General features: G+C 36.6%; 1 protein-coding gene across 1 annotated transcript in view; it reads left to right on the plus strand.

Annotated features, from left to right (window-relative positions):
- The window catches only part of VWA8 (von Willebrand factor A domain containing 8), a 376,045-nt gene that overhangs the window by 183,079 nt on the left and 174,782 nt on the right, over positions 1 to 18,184 (plus strand). Inside the window, exons 22-26 of the mRNA XM_018056795.1 lie at positions 1,040 to 1,115; positions 3,077 to 3,212; positions 7,437 to 7,556; positions 10,261 to 10,466; positions 12,246 to 12,397. Of these exons, the coding sequence (XP_017912284.1) occupies positions 1,040 to 1,115; positions 3,077 to 3,212; positions 7,437 to 7,556; positions 10,261 to 10,466; positions 12,246 to 12,397 (690 nt within the window). The remainder of the gene's footprint in view (positions 1 to 1,039; positions 1,116 to 3,076; positions 3,213 to 7,436; positions 7,557 to 10,260; positions 10,467 to 12,245; positions 12,398 to 18,184) is intronic.

The raw sequence follows: 18,184 nt of genomic DNA on the forward strand, positions 1-18,184 counted from the left end.
CACCTACCCTTCTGTATTGCCAGAATATGAACAGTGAATTTGTGATATTAATTAAGGTCTGTTATTTGTTTAAAACCCAAAAATGGCCTTTATTTTTTTAGCAGAAGATAGCAAAAGTGTAACCTACACTAAACTTAGGAGACCCAGGAGTACAAAAAATGGATATATGACACTTGTGTTTTATTCTGATCAAATGTCATTTTATCTCTTTACTAACTATAACATTTTGGTCAAGAAGATTCATAGGTGATGAACTTCATATCTTATCATGTGTGGAGTTGGATAACATTTAGGTAGCACACTGTGAATACTTTTGAAAATCCTGTTCTAAAGGAAAGTCAGGTAGCTAGTAGTAGGTAGACTTAAGAAAGTAAAATGAATTGCCCTAATCCTAGCAGAAATGTTCACAGTCCCATGTTTGCTGGAATGAGGTAAAATGGTCTTGCCTGATGGCAAGTTGGGCCATGAAATATAATTCACAGACTCACTTTAATCAGGAACCTCAGCATGCCAATCATCACCAAACTCACCATCAAATTATTTTTAAACAATGTAGATATTGTGTGAAAGTGAAAGTGAAATCGCTCAGTCGTGTCCGACTCTTTGTGACCCATGGACTGTAGCCCACCAAGCTCCTCCGTCCATGGGATTCTCCAGGCAAGAATACTGGAGTGGGTTGCCATTTCCTTCTCCAGGAGATATTGTATAGGTAATGCAAATACTTATTTTTAATTTCTCCTTTTCACCTTTAGGAGGTGATTTTAAAGTGTAAAATGGTCATAGGGAAATTACTGGGAAAAGGAGAAGTAAAGAGCCTGGATAATTTGTAAACTTGGAGTAATTCCCAAACCTTTATAACTTATATTGACATCTACAAAATACTGTTGCTGAGTGGAATTTCATTTGCTTTTTTATTCGTCTTAGGAGAAGCTGGATGGTGAACTAAAGGAAGAAAAAGAGAAATGTTCTCATGTTTTATTCGAGATCAAATGTCACTGTATTTCTTTACTAACTATAAAATCTGTTGGTTTAACTTTAGGGACACCACAGTCCAAACACTTACTCTTCAGCCTTCTGTTAAAGATGGACTTATTGTATATGAAGACTCACCTTTGGTTAGTAATGCAATTATATGAATATTCTCAACTGTGTTCTTTGAATGATAATTATAGTTCAGCCTTTGAGAGGAAGAAATACCCCATTGATTCCAATATGTTTCAGTCTTAACTAGAAAACACTCATTCATATGTCATTTGGAGAGTGGATATTTAAATGCAAATTACTGGGAAAATAACATGTTTTCTTATTCTATTCCTCTCTCTAGATAGAGATTTAGGTAATGATAGAAATCCTCTAATGGATATCTTTTCCATTCCAGAACTTTCAAAAAAGAAAAAAGTTTGCTGTTGATTTTCAGATGTGCAGACTCTGAAATTAGATAATGCTTCTGGAATATTTTTTAAAATGATTTTAATGAGTAAAATATTGACCCAACGTTTTAGACAGCTGGGAAGATCAGCTGTCCTTAGCTTCTCACATAAGAGCCCCCCCACCAGGCCCCCGCCTCCCCACCAAAAAAAAATCCTGTTCTGCCAGGCATGTCTTCCTGTGTATATAGCTGCTTTCCAGCAATGGCACAGAGAAGCCATCCAGAGAACTCTGGTCCAGACCCCAGTGATGGGAGTCTTCAGGACCTCCTGTCTGAGTTCTTCCAGACTGGACTCGAGCTTCTCTGAACAGAGATGTGAAGGCTGGAGTTGGGAGTAGAAGCTACATGTTTTCTCTCTCTTTTTTAAAATTCAGGTTATTTTTACCCTAAAGTTAAAAAGAAAAATTTTTATTCATATTTTTAGAATATGAAATAAGATATTTGTGGTAGAGAGAATCACCTATTTCTCAATTTCTATAAAATTACTTGCCAAAACCATGTGATGAGAAGTTTATGATATGTTCGATTTTATGTTATGAGCTATTTCTTACTATTTAAAAAAATAATCTCTGGGTTTACATTGAAGTTCATTGGGTATCTCCTATCCATTCTTTTAAAATGTTTTAAAGAGTTTTTCCTAGCTTTTTTCCTATCTTTTCATAATGTGACCAATCGTCTAATTTACTCAGTCATCTAAGACCTAGAACTCTCTTATTTTTCCTTTCACCTCTTCCCATCTAATTAGTTGCCAAGGCTGTAGAATATACCTCTGAATATTTCTTCAGATAATATAATGTTTTTTATTTCCATTTTTAATGCATGCCCTCTTCCCTAAAATCAGATCCTCACCTCACTTTTTTACCAAGTCGTTATGATATTCCCCCTCTAGTCTATTCTGCATATTTCTGCAAGATTAAAGGCACTGACTTGTAGCTTTAAACTTGTTATCATATCTGAACTCATAAATCTTTAATTCACCCATTTAATGAGACAAAGCACATATTTTTTGGTCTGGCAGGCAACTTTTTATTAGTCGAGACCTGATCCACACTTTCAGATCCTTTTCTGTCTTTTCTTACATTTAACCTCTGCATCAGCCAAGATAGACTGTTCATATTCACTCTTCCCTCAGTAGGGTGCAAATTTCTTGAGTTTGACCGTTGATTCTCTCTGTCTTGACTACCCATTTCTCCACTATACATACTGATCTCTTAAAACTGTGCACTCTTTTAAGGCTACCACAAGTGCAATGTTCTGATATCCAGTACTGATGATCACAGTCATTCCTCTTTGCCCCCACAGCCCTTTAAATTCTCTATTTAATATGTCAATACTTGATTTAATTCTCCCCTTCCTGAGGGTGTGAAATGTGAACATCACTGACATAGAGCTAATTAGGATGCTTCAAGAAAATAAAGTGGTTGCTGTAGAGTTAGCAGTTCAGTAACTATGAGAAGCTTTTGGTGGAGATTCATAAATACTGTTTCCAGCTCTGCTACAGAAATTTTTTGTGATTTTATATTTATAGCTTGCAGAAAACCAGCTATTACAAATCCAAAGCAATGAGTGATGGAATTTTTAAAACGTTTGCTTTCATATTTTGTTTGTTTGTTTGTTTTGTTTACAATAAATGTTCTGTCTTCAAAGGTTAAAGCAGTAAAATTGGGTCATGTTCTGGTAGTAGATGAGGCAGACAAGGCTCCAACAAATGTCACCTGTATTTTAAAAACTCTGGTAGAAAATGGAGAAATGATTCTAGCAGATGGACGACGCATTGTTGCAAGTGAGTATAAAAAAGCAACTTTTCTTTCAATGTGCAATTTTAACATCTGTTGTATCAGATCACCCACTTTAGCTGGCTGCTTATCTACAAATAACAAGCATAAATTCAGTATAAGTCAAGTTGTCTGTATTGATAATTGCAGATAATCTAGCTTTGTCAGTTTCACTTCCTAATAGCCACAGAGTGTCTTTTAAAATTTCAATAGTAGCTTTAGGACAAATCAGCTTCGTATTTTTTCTACTCTGACAATACAAACATATAATCCCTTTTATACTTACGTCTCAATTATTTGTGTACAATTTATTTTCTTTCATTATTATGTGGAATTTTTGAAGCTCTACCATGTTTTGTTACTTATAATGTTAAAATCAATGTTATTATTAGCTCAATATAATTAGAAACAAATTGCTGGGCATTTAATATCAGTTTTATATATATATGTGTGTGTGTGTACACATATATATTACACACACACACACATACACACACCATACACACTTGCCTCAGAAAGAAGTTACTCTGCTTTGGAGTACCTACTTCTTTTTATTTTTGTGGTTGTTAGGGAAAATGTAGATAGATCTTATAAGTCTGTTTAACCCATAGGAAAAATTTGTCTAGTGCAATGTGAGAACATTTTCTAGTTTTTAATTTTTGTGTCATGAAAAGACTTGAAGATCTTTAACTAGCCACTGAAATATAGTCAATAGCAAGGTAGCCAAACAAATTGAGACTAATGGCGGAAATCTTTGTTATTCAAAAAGTATGTACAGAAGACTGTAAAAACGTTCAAGTCCGTCGCCACAGAGGTTTCTTCTTGGACATTATCATTGCAAGGCTGCTGCATCTAAACGTAGGAAACTTAACACTAATAAAAGCATTCTAAGACGGCAGTTTCACAGTGAGTATAGGAAAAAGTGAGAATTTGAGTTAAACAGCCTGGTAACTATCTTTTAGAAAATCAGATTTGAATGCTGCCTGCCCTTTTTAGAGGCATTATAAGGACAGTGAAATAGAAAGCAAGAAAGAACTACTGGAACTAACTTGTGGTTAAACAGAGACAATCTCCAAGCAAAGGAGTCATCATCATAATTTTTAAATTCAAATTTGATTGCAGATGACATTATAAACGCAAGAGCAGCTGAAGCTCTTTTGAACATAGTTTCAAAAAGCATCACTTCCAAGCCTATGTTTTTCATTTTCTTAACTTTAAAATTTTCGTGTTTTATTGCCATTTCTATGTTAGTTAACTAATTAAATTTTTCATGTGACCACATACCTTGTTATTTAACACTACTGAAATAAATGGAGATCAGATGTTAAAATTAATGGTGGTATTAGTACATGAATATATGGCACATTGAGAGGATACTTTTTGTTATCATAAAGAAGTATGAGTGTAGCTTCTTACAGACTCATCTCAATAAAACTCCAAGTACTTTGCATCTGTGAAAAGAAGAGACGTGAAACACAAAGGGGAAAAGGAAAGATGTACGCATTTGAATGCAGAGTTCCAGAGAACAGCAAGGAGAGATGAGAAAGCCTTCCTCAGTGATCAGTGTAAAGAAATAGAGGAAAACAACAGAATGGGAAAGACTAGAGATCTCTTTTAGAAAATTAGAGATACAAAGGAACTTTTCATGCAAAGATGGGCTCGATAGAGGACAGAAATGGTATGGACCTAACAGAAGCAGAAGATATTAAGAAGAGGTGGCAAGAACACACAGAAGAACTATACAGAAAAGATCTTCATGACCCAGATAATCATAATGGAATGATCACTCACCTAGAGCCAGACATCCTGGAATGTGGAGTCAAGTGGGCCTTAGGAAGCATCACTACAAACAGAGCTAGTAGAGGTGATGGAATTCCAGTTGAGCTATTTCAAATCCTTAAAGATGATACTGTGAAAGTGCTGCACTCAATATGCCAGCAAATCTGGAAACCTCAGCAGTGGCCACAGGACTGGAAAAGGTCAGTTTTCATTCCAATTCCAAAGAAAGGAAATGCCAAAGAATGGACAAGCTGCTACACCACTGCACTCATCTCACATGCTAGGAAAGTAATGCTCAATATTCTCCAAGCCAGGCTTCATCAGTATGTGAACCGTGAACTTGCAGATGTTCAAGCTGGTTTTAGAAAAGGCAGAGGAACCAGAGATCAAATTGCCAATATCTGTTGGATCATGGAAAGAGCAAGAGAGTTCCAGAAAAACATCTATTTCTGGTTTATTGACTATGCCAAAGCCTTTGACTGTGTGGATCACAATAAACTGGAAAATTCTGAAAGAGATGGGAATACCAGATCACCTAACCTGCCTCTTGAGAAATCTGTATGCAGGTCAGGAAGCAACAGTTAGAACTAGACATGGAACAACAGACTGGTTCCAAATCAGGAAAGGAGTACGTCAAGGCTATATATTGTCACCCTGCTTATTTAACTTATATGCAGAATACATCATGAGAAAGGCTGGGCTGGAAGAAGCACAAGCTGGAATCAAGATTGCTGGGAGAAATATCAGTAACCTCAGATATGCAGATGACTCCACCCTTATGGCAGAAAGCGAAGAAGAACTAAAGAGCCTCTTGATGAAAGTAAAAGAGAGTGAAAAAGTTGACTTAAAGCTCAACATTCAGAAAACAAACTTCATGGCATCCGGTCCCATCACTTCATGGCAAATAGAGAAAAGTGGAAACAGTGACAGACTTTATTTTGGGGGGCTCCAAAATCACTGCTGATGGTGACTGCAGCCATGAAATTAAAAGGAGCTTGCTCCTTGGAAGAAAAGTTATGGCCAACCTAGACAGCATATTGAAAAGCAAAGACATTACTTTGCCAACAAAGGTCCGTCTAGTCAAAGCTATGATTTTCCCAGTAGTCATGTATGGATGTGAGAGGTTGGACTGTGAAGAAAGCTGAGCACTGAAGAATTGATGCTTTTGAACTGTGGTGTTGGAGAAGACTCTTGGAGTCCCTTGGGCTGCAAGGAGATCCAACCAGTCCATCCTAAAGGAAATCAGTCCTGAATATTCATTGGAAGGACTGATGTTGAAGCTGAAACTCCAATACTTTGGCTACCTGATGCGAAGAACTGACTCATTTGAAAAGACCCTGATGCTTGGAATGATTGAAGTAGGGAGGAGAAGGGGACGCTAGAGGATGAGATGGTTGGATGGCATCACTGACTCAGTGGACGTGAAAGTGAAGGTGAAGTTGCTCAGTCGTGTCGGACTCTTTGTGACCCTGTGGACTGTAACCTACTAGGCTTCTCCGTCCATGGGATTCTCCAGGCAAGAATACTGGAGTGGATGTTTGGGTAAACTCCGGGAATTGGTGACGGACAGGGAGGCCTGACGTGCTGCGATTCATGGGGTCGCAAAGAGACACAACTGAGCGACTGAACTGAACTGAACTTGCCATCTATCTTTTATAGATGAACAGCCTAAAGCCTAAGATTTAAATAAACCCAAATGACAGGTATTCTGTCTTAAAATAATGATATAAAGTTTTTGCTACCTTAAGCTTTTGTTTGGACTAGTAGTTCAATCTGAATGTACATCAGCCAGTAGTATATAATATTTACTTGCTTTAGTACCTTAAACATTTGCACAAAGACAGCTCCAGTCAACTTGAAATTACATATTTTAAGAACTATGATAGAATCCCTCGAGTGGAGATAAATCAACTTTTCTCTAATGAATTGACTTGATGTTCACGACTTTCTCCTATGTAGTTAATCCTTTCAGGGTGGGTAATCTAAACAGGACTTACTCCTTAGCTACAGAATAGCAGGCTTTATGGGAAGGGATGCAGTTGCTGATCTGATGAAAAAAAAAAAAAAAACTGATGGATGTTTAGATTATCCTGAGTATCCTTTGGCTTATCCATTGTTATAGATTCTTATTTGTATTTTAAATGAATGATAGGATCTCAAGCCAAGTTTAAGCAGCATAAGACAACATTTAGACAAGTTTGCTTTTTAGATGTGTCTTTAATTTACATAAAAATGCAAGTTCCTGTATTCAGTATTCTATTCTAAGCAAACTTTCTCAAAAGATGTTTTTGTTTTCTCCAACTCAGTTATCACAACCAGATTTCTTAGATTTGTTTTATAACCCTATAGTCGTAAAACTATATGACGGCTTTTGTGATTTTAAAGTCTATAACGTGATAATCTTAAGAATTATTGAATATCAATAAAGACTAAATTGAAAACATTTTTTTCAGATGCTGCACTAGTCAATGGAAGAGAAAATGTTGTAGTGATTCATCCTGATTTTAGAATGATTGTTCTGGCCAACAGACCTGGATTTCCTTTCCTAGGCAATGATTTCTTCGGTACCTTAGGTAAAAGCAATAATGATAATAATAACCAAAACAATAGGAATAACAATAATAATGTCATCTTAGTAACAGTGCTATATTGGCTCTCGCTGAGTGCTCCCGACTAAATGCTCCCATATGCTATCGTCATCATCGCAACTATTTTATGAGAGTATTTTTATCCCCATTTTAGAGGAGAAGAATGTCTGATATTTGGAGAGATTATTTTTCTAGGGTCACTCAGATAAAAAATGTTAGAACTTGGCTTCATATCTAAGACTATAGATAGTCTTAGAGTAGAACACAAATTCAGAAAGGGTTTTTAGTGTTTGCTTTTCATCACATCACCCTAACTGTGGAAGGGTTTGAGGCCAGCTCTGGGGAGACTGATTCACCTTGACTGGAGAGGCCCTGGGATAAACTGAATCATCAGGAACCTTTAAGAAGAACTTCTCTTCTCTGTGACAAGTAGCTAATTCTGAATACTGGGCATTCCATAATCAACGTGAAGCAGGCTCAGTCTCCTAGTAGGATTTTTGATCTGGTGACTCCACATCAAGGAATTTATCCAAGGAAATTCCCTGTGCAATAGTTTAAGTACAAGGATAGGCAATATAGCATTGTTTATAGTTGCAAAACTGAAAGGAAACAACCCAAATGTATATCCCAGTGGGACTGAATGAAGAAGTTCTATTATATCCACTCAGTAGAGTACCATGCATTTGCTTAAAAAAAGGCGGAGCGTGAGTTTACCGGTGCTGACACCGAAGGACAAAAAGAGTCCTAGAAATGTATTAGGCGAAACAGTAAGAACAGTCTGTGCAGTGGCCTGCCAGGTGAGTTAATAGAAAATAAAAGGCAAGAGGGATGCATTTACACGAATATGCGTGACATGCGTAGAATGTCCTCAGGTGAGACTCTCACATGTAACCTCCCTATCCTTGCTTCTGCCCTGCTCTGTGCTGCTCTCCCATCGCTTACCCTCTTCCAGCTTCCCTGGCCCCCTGCCCCTTCTCTGAACACGCCAGCCATGCTCGCCCTAGAGTCTTTGCAGTAGCTGGACCTGCCATGCTCTTCCACCACACACCTGCATTTGCCTAGTTGTCACCTTCTCGGTGAGGCCGGCCCTCTGGCATCCCCAGCCATCACTATTTCTCAAGCACTATACTGCGCTTTTCTTTCTTCCTTGAAACATGCAGTTTCTAACATTTGTAATTATTGTTTATATCCTCCGTACGCCAGAATCTGAACTCCATGAGAACAGGGGTTTGTGTGTTTTTGATCACTGAGGTCTATAAAGTACATAGGGTATTACTTGGCACATAGAAGGAATTTAATCATTATTCGATGAATGAACAAATAAGGGGTCGATTATAGCTTTATAGTAGTGTTGCATTTGCTTTTCAGCAAAAAAAGGCCAAAGCTGTTTTTCATGTTTGTATTTGAATGAGTTTAGCCTATGAGATACAAGCTTGAAGTTATCATGGTTGCATTTTATTCAGTTGCTTTCATGAATATATGATAACAATAAAAGAATGATCTGAGTCATTTCTGAGTCCAAGTAGGTTCTAAATATCCTTCCTTTCTAAAATGAACGTATTAAATAATGCAAATCTGTTTACTGGAACTTCCTTTGGTCCCTCTCCTTTGGATTATAAATCAGAATTATGTGAACTTTTATCTGAGAAGTTTCTCTCTCTCAAGGATAGATTATATTTTTCTAATATATTCTCAGTTGTCGAAATTATCAGTGAAATATATTTTTTTCCAATTCCTTTTCCTTGATTTTTATTTAGATATTATCTCTGCATATTTACTTTTCTGAAACCAACTTATAAAGTATATTCTAGCAATGTGAACAAGATATAAATTGTTTAGAGAGTGATGATACTAATTTTTAGTATACATAAAAAGTCGTGCATGTATGTATGTACTTTCTGAAGATATTTACCATGTGTTATAGAGTTAAAAAGGCAATCTCAGAACCACATGAGTATTTTCCAATTAGTGGAAAAAGACTAAACTATATGTGTTTGTATGTATGCATTTAAAATAGAGTAGGACATGGCAACCCACTCCAGTATTCTTGCCTGGAGAATCACATGGACAGAGGATCCTGGCGGTCTACAGTCCATGGGGTCATTAAGAGTCAGACATGACTGAATGATTTATATATATATATATATGCATTTAAAAATACTAGCAGGACCAATATTATAAAGCAATCATCAATCAGTTAAGAATAAATAAATATTAAATACTGACATGAAAAATATGAAAAAATGCATGTAAGAATTAAAGATTTTAAAATTAAAAAAATAAAAAACTGAAAAAGAAAAATATGAAAAAATGAATACACTGAACTGTTAACCCTGTGGGGGAAGGAGTGAAATTGGCAGAAGCTCACAGGGACTTCTCTTTCTGTTCTTTGTACTCGAATATCTACCAGTGAGATTATATCCAAGTATTGTATAATTTTTAACAGAAATAAATCTGTGTAGAATAAACCACACATCACTCAGGCTCATTTCCTTTTGCTTTAGTCATTTGCTTTTTTCTGTATACCTATTGTTGGACAGGCTTTCTATGCAGTTTTACACATTTAAAAATAGAAGTGCTTTGGTGAGCAACCCATGGCTTTTTCATTGATCATTCCGTATTTGCTATGTCCTTATAAGGGGTTAGTTGCATACTGAGTGTAAATCTTTTTTTTTTTTTTCTCTCATAGGTGATATTTTTAGCTGCCATGCAGTAGATAATCCCAAACCCTACTCGGAACTCAGGATGCTCAGGCAGTACGGCCCAAATGTGCCCGAGCCCATCCTTCAGAAGCTTGTTGCTGCCTTTGGAGAGCTAAGGAATTTAGCTGACCAGGGTATTATTAACTACCCTTATTCTACCAGAGAAGTTGTCAACATAGTCAAGCATTTGCAGGTATGGCACCTACCTGTAAGTAAAAGTTTAAAAGAAGTCATCAGTCTTGTTCGAGGTTTTTTTTTTTTTTTTTTTTTTTGCCTAATTTATACCAAGTCTTTCCATTTCTCTTTAATACTGGTTAAGGTGATATAGTATGAAATGTCTGTAATCCAAATGAACATTTGTTGTTTAACCTCTGGATTGACTTTGACAAGGTTCCGTGCCATGGCTAATACCAAGGAGCTAGGAAATTTGGTGGAGGTTTTCTGGGGGGTGTGGGAAGACAGGAGAGTGAGACAGAAGGGAAGCTTTACTGCTATTTGACTTTACAACAAGCATATATGGTCTCTGAGTGAAAATATTTTTATTTTGAAAATGAAAGACTTGAAGATAAAAACTGACTGGAAACTAATAGTATTGATTACATACCTGTAAGTACTGTGAGAAGGTTTTGTTGGATAGAGTAAGTGGGCAAGAGAATGAAATTCCTTAAAGCCATCCATGATGCATAGTTCACCTTGGAGGGCTTCCCTAATAGCTCCGTTGGTAAAGAATCTGCCTGCAGTGCAGGAGACCCTGGTTCAGTTCCTGGGTCGGGAAGATCCACTGGAGAAGAGATAGGCTACCCACCCCAATACTCTTGGGCTTCCCTTGTGGCTCGGGTGGTAAAGAATCCACCTGCCATGCAGGAGACCTGGGTTCGATCCCTGGGTCAGGAAGATCCACTGGAGAAGGGATAGGCTACCCACTCCAGTGTTCTGGCTGGGAGAATTCCATGGACTTTATAGTCCATGGGATCACAATGGGTCGGGCACGACTGAGCGACTTTCACTTTCACTTTTCACCTTGGTGAAAGAAGACAAAAAGCCTGTGTAGATTCTGCTTTTATAACAAATGATGATTTCCAAGCAAAGAGTCATAACCTAATGACTCTTGACCCTTGAAAACCTAGACGGGAAAATAGAAAGCTTTGTTCTGCCTGTAAAACCATGGCAAGTCCAGCTGGGATCCCAGCGCCTAGAGAGGATCAAGACAGAGGCAATGAATGACGCAGAGGACCCCAGCAGTGTGAAGTCGGCTGTCTGTAACCCTCGTTTTCTCTCCCTCTGCGCATCCCTGTGTCTGTTCTCTGTGCTTTTTACCTTCTTCTTCCTTTTCATGTTCCTTTACCTTTTTGTTCATTTACTCTTGGACTTGTGACTTTTCTGAATTTTTCCATATAGATATTCAACACTCTGCTCTGTTTAAGTAGCATGTTTTAATTTGGTCAGTCCAGTTGTTGTTTAGTCGCTAAGTCGTGTGTGACTCTTTTGCGACCCCATGGCCTGTAGCCTGCCAGGCTCCTCTGTCCATGTGGATTCTCCAGGCAAGAATACTGGAGTGGGTTGCCATTTCCTCCTCCAGGGGATCTTCCCGATCCAGGAGCAAACTTACGTCTCCCACACTGCAGGCAGATTCTTTACAACTGAGCCACCAGGGAAGCTCAGTACTCATTTTAAAAGCAGATTTCAGAAAGTGGTGAAAGTCACCATACCCCAGGATTTGAGTATCAGTTTAACATTTGAGAGAAAGAACTGTTTCCCCTCAAATTCTGAAAATTTATTGAAAAAGGAAAATATTAAGTCATCAGGGCAAACCTTAAAAGAGAAAAGCATTCCTCCTATCCGTTTATCTGAGAAGGCCAGTGAGAAAAGGTCTAGTGAAGTTTATTTGATCATTATTCTGTCAGTTTGGGAAATCTTTATAGCACTTTGTATTTTATCACATGGTAATAAGGGAATTTTTTTTTTAATACAGAAATTTCCCACTGAAGGTCTCTCCAGTGTGGTTAGGAACGTGTTTGACTTTGATTCCTACAACAACGACATGAGGGAGATTTTGATTAACACTTTGCACAAATACGGAATACCAATTGGAGCAAAACCATCCAATGTGCAGCTGGCGAAGGAGTAAGGCAAATCACTCTTGATAAAGTACTCTTGAGTGTAACTGTTCTGATTCTCAAATGCTGATCATTCTGAGTCTACTGTTATACTCGACTAAACTGACCTAGTGTGGAAATTACTTTTCCATGAGTAAGCTCTTTAAGTATATGGTGCTATTTGCTGGCTGGATTTCAGTTAAATAGCATTATTTATAGGTCTGTAAATTGAGAAATTCAGTTATTCCAAATGTCCCATGAGTAGATGTAATGTAATCAAATAAAGGGAAATATTTGTTTCTTTAACAGTCTCTGTCCTTTTATTGAATTCCTATGATTCTCATTTTTTCCTAACCTAGTACAGAATCATTGTACAAACGTGCAAACTACATGAAGAGATAATATATATTTAGTTAAGATGGTCTTATTTCTCTCACCATATATTTTTCTGTTATAGTTTTCTAAATTAATAATCATATTAACTTGAAATTCGGGGATTACTTATTTTAGCCTGACAGATGAAAGAGGCAGGGAAAATAAGTGGGTTTTGTTTCATGTGGGCTACTTGCCTGCTTTTTATTTTGTAATTATAGGCTATATACTTAACAAAGAATCTTAACAAATATGATATTGTTGACCAGAAAGATAATTGACAGTATTTATTAGTAGGATAATTAAGTCAGTGCAAATTCACGAGAAAACAGTTTTAAATATGCATAACTTATTGATAATGCATCTAATGTTATCTTTGTCTGTAGGGAAATCCATTATCATAAATTCCCAAGGGACAAAAATTGCTTTTTATTTAACTTCAGTCTCATATAGGAGGAACTCTCTGCCTTCCTTAGGAAAAGACTGTTGTATATTAATGATTAGTCCAGCTACATATATTTATTCTAAGTGCTTACATCATCAGTATTTATTCTTTGAAGTTATTATAAAACTTGTTAGAATATATGCTAATAAAAATAAATTGTTAAGGCTTTAACAATTTCTTCAAAGATTTCTTAAAAAGAAACAAATATTTCCCTTTAGTGGTAAAAGAGCTAGATGGAATTATGTTAGAAATTTATCAGTGAATTGGTTTATATTATTAATAAGTAAACTTTCTTTTTGATAAGAATGATTTGATGTCATTGCTAATATATACACTTTTCTGTAGAATACTGTTTTACTGATTGATTAGGAATATTTATGGGCATTTAGAAACTAGTTTGGTGATTTAATGGGTTAACTTATCTCCTACATTAGAGAGTTCAAGAAATGTATTTAATGTGCAAACTTCTGTTAGTACTCATGTATTTTTGCATCCTTTTTATAAATTATATCTTGAGTTTCAATAGGAAATAAGATGATTTTTAATTTGTTTTACCATTAACAAACTTATATACAGTTTTAGCTTCATGGAAACCAGGCTTGTGATTTTAAAATAACTTTTTTCCTACTCTGTACCACTTGAAATAAAATTTAAAATGTGTATTAGTTGGTAAGATCAATCAAAAGAAAAACTATTGGCTATTTAATTTTCTAAGGAAGACAGATACAGTGATTTAACTTACGCATTACTGTTTCCAGTTCCGTACTGAAAAATTCTTGCCATGGCTTGCTCATTGTTGCCATGACGAGTTAATTCCAACTCTTTTTTAAAATACTTACTTATGAGTGGAAGCAAAAGTGCATTGAGCCTGGAAACAAGATGGTCATGCCTGAGACCAGCATGGAAAGAGCTAGTTGTCCACCCACTGCATGTAGCTAAAAATAGACTTATAGCAGATGTGTGGGAAGTGTGAATTTTCCTTTGGAGTGGAGATAATAGCGGACTACAATTTGCACATTTAGAGCACGTTTTCATCACCTGTAAATTGCAATGACTTGAGCAGCTCAAAGGTAGTGATGCTATTTTATTAGTGAAATCCACAGGTTCCATACCTTTTATTTCTATCATATTACCAGTCTTGTACTTTGAGAGGGTAGCATGGCAGGGTGAACAAAGCAATATCCTGGGAATTCAGCAGTTAATGACATGTTCAGCATGCATGTCTGGGTTAAACATGAAGAAACAGACTTTACCCTGTTTGTAAAATGAGAGCATTTTACTGTAGCATAACCATATAACTTATCACCTAATCAAGATGCTTTTTAGAATGAAAGGGCGCTATTAATAATAAGTCTGTAAAAAGAGATGTGGAATAAGACTGTTCTAGTGAGACCATAGTATATTTTCATCTTTAGAAGGTTAATAAGGTTTCTTCTTATTCTAACACCCTTTGCATTTCAATATAATCTTAATTTTCTTTCATCTGCAAAAACAAAAATAAGTTATAAAGAATACTTAAACTTTCTATTTCTCTCCTCAACTACCACATCGATAATAGTAATCACAGACCTCTGAAAATTCAAACTTGTCCCTATGCAGTCTTATGATTTGCTTTGACTTTTCTAGACCTTTGGCTAAACTTTATACTTCATTGATTGATGTTGGTTGCTGCTCTTGTTTAGTCGCTAAGTCTTGTCCAACTCTTTGCAACCCCATGGACTGTAGCCTGCCAGGCTCCTCTGTCCATGGGGTTTTCCAGGCAAGAATATTAGAGTGGGTTGCCTTTTCCTTCACGAAAGGATCTTCCCAGACCAGGGATTAAACCTGTGTCTCCTGCATCAGCAGGCAGGTTCTTTACCACTGAGCCTTCAGGGAAGCCCATACTTCTCTAGACCTTTTGCTAAATCAGTTCTTTGAGGCTGCTCTTGTTCATCTCTGGAGATCCAGTGTTAGTGAAGAAGATTCACACTGGATTTCTGTCCCTAAGGAAGAAGGACCAAATGTTTTAATTGCTATTAATATCCTTTTGCCCTGAATGAAAAATTATTGCTACAGCCTGTTAATTTTCTTGTTCTCTAATTCAGTCTTTATTCAATAGGGGAAAAAATTGCATTGAACCCAGAATAAGATGGTTACATTCACACGCAAGATAGGGATGGAAAAATAACTGTCCATGAGTATAAGTGTATAAGTAAAAAGAGATGTAAGACAGATGTTGTAGAAGAGGGAAACTTTCCCCGTGGGGCAGAGGTGATGCTGGTCCACTGTTTATACTGTTTAAACAGTCTTCCGCAGCTACCTTCCTCCTCAGCTGAAATCAGAATATACTGTGGCTGTTTGGTGATGCTCTTCAGTGAAATTCCTGAGACCTTGTCATTTTCATTCTCCTAAAGAGTGCAGTGAGATGGTACCTGTCTCATTCATAGGTCTCTGTACAGTTTTTTTTTCTTTTTTTCATTGGAATATAATTCCTTTACAATGTTGTGATACTATTCTGTACGTTTTTAAAAGGCCTAGTGTGATATTAGGAGATGAATATGATTTGTCTTATTTACTAAACATGTGCTAGGCCTGGTACTTGGTAGGCTGTCATACTGGGTAATTATTTTACCTTGCTTGATTAAGCCATAATGCCGCTCTTTTTTCCAATCTAAACACATTCCACATCTCAGTATTGGGATCAGAATTGGCTACCTAGGTCCCTGTGTTGCATTTGACCCTTTATACTAGTACTTGAAGGTTTTCTGTTGTTTCCTTTTAAGTTTCTAATACATGGGAAGGGATATGTCAGAGAGATGGCGAACATAATAAGCACACTGGGAGAAATTTAGGCAGAAATAGGAGGATTTGGCTTAAACTCCAAGCTCTTAAAAAGTAATCCGAGCTCTTGAGTTTCAAATGTCATTATTGGGGAAAAAAGTACACATACACACACATATACATGCATATGTATGCATGCATACTCGGTCAGTGTCTGACTCTTTTCAACCCCACCAGGCTCCTCTGTCCATGGGATTTCTCAGGCAAGAATACTGCAGTGGGTTGTCATTTCCTTCTCCAGGGGATCTTCCCAAACCAGGGATCAGACCAGTGTCTCCGGGATTGGCAGGCAGATTCTTTACCACTTGAGCCACCTGGGAAGCCCCATAGTGAAAGTGAAGTCACTCAGTTGTGTCTGACTCTTTGTGACCCCATGGACTGCAGCCTACCAGGCTCCTCCATCCATGGGATTTTCCAGGCAAGAGTGCTGGAGTAGATTGCCGTTTCCTTCTCCAGGGGATCTTCCTGACCCAGGAATCGAACCTGGGTCTCCCACATTGCAGGCAGACGCTTTACCGTCTGAGCCACCAGGGAAGCAGGTGTGTGACACATATACATACGTATAATTAGGCTCAAACACCCAGCCAAACGCATACAGAGTATCTGCTATAGTAGATACAGATGTACATGCCACAGCAAAGCTTGCTTGTTTTACCCTCAGATAAGCATTTATTATTATTATTATTCAAGAATAAACATGCTGCTAGCACACTTGCTCTTCCAAATTTAAAGCTGTTTCAGAGTACGTTGTGAACTACTCAGGAAACATTTGTTTTAAAGGGAGTCCTTTTTTTCTGTACATTCATTTTCAAGAGACTTATACAATATTTCATCTTAATATAGGTAATATTATCGTTGCATTTTATAGAGAAAGAATTTGAGGAACAGAGAGGTTACCTCACCTACCTAAGGTTAGAAATCTGATCAGGAGCAGAACTGTAATATGCACAGTTTTAGTTCCAGTTTTAAAGATGAATATAAGCAGATCCATTTGCACGTGTAGGCAGTTTCTAAATCAGAATTATTCTTTGCATACTGAAAATCACCAATAGTTTTGGTTTAAAAGCACCTTAGAACTTTAGATAATCAACTTGGAAATCATTGACCATGATGTCATACTTGTAATATACATATGCTTCAGAGAGTTGTGATAGATTTGGGGGATTTAGCCATATTTCACAGTGTTGAAAAGCAAGTTGATACAGACTTTTGGCGCAACAAAAATCATTTTAAAGACCTCTTCATCCCCAGTTAAGCTTTCCTCTTTCTTTTTTTCTCTTAATAATGAAAGATCATGAAGTAAAACATAAGGTAATTCATTCAGAAAAATAAAAACTCTAGAAAACTTACCTTTGACTACCATACAGAAGAAGCAGACTAGCCATCATTCTTCCTGATCTGGAACACAAAAGGAATTTACTAAGTCTTCTCAAACATTGTAGTCATTTTTACATAAATCAAGTATACAAAGACATTATCTCCACCCTCTGAATTTAACTTCGTGTGTTTATCTCTTCCTGTCTTCCCTAGGAGACACACCTATCTAAAAAATACTTAAATGCTGATTCTTCTTGATCCACACTCTTTGCCCTCAACCCTATTGATTTCTTTTTATAATGCTGCTTGCTTTATGAAGCCAGTTTCTTTTTTTTTCCCCAAAAAATATTTGTTGCTTATTTGTTACTGGCAAAGTGTCTGTAGTCCATCAGTCATTAATTTTATCAGCAAATAGAAAAAAAATTTTGAAGAAATTTATAAGCTTTTATATGTAGCATTTCTCTATGATGTATACGTACTAAATGAAGAATGATGTCCCATTTATTTTTAAAATAAATTAGCAAAAAGAAAATTAAAACACTAATAATTCCACCATCTAGAAACAATTATTATTTAATCCTTCTAGATCTTATCCTAGGGTTCTATGCGTTATTTCAACTGAGAAATATTTCTTTACAGTTTTTTTTTTCTGAGTTTTTCTTAATAAAAGACATGACCCTGAAAGGAGATCCTTTTTAAAACACTTGATTCCCAATCTTCTTTGTTGAAAAGAAATATATCTACAATAGATTAGATTCTAGCATATATATACTCATCTCACAATCCCACTTTTTTTCTCCTTCCCTCTTGATCCTTGAGTTTTTAGACTTAAAGTATTTATTCTAAACATAATGAACAGAT

Source organism: Capra hircus, chromosome 12, assembly GCF_001704415.2.
Source record: "Capra hircus breed San Clemente chromosome 12, ASM170441v1, whole genome shotgun sequence".
In the NCBI taxonomy this organism is placed as follows: Eukaryota; Metazoa; Chordata; class Mammalia; order Artiodactyla; family Bovidae; genus Capra; species Capra hircus.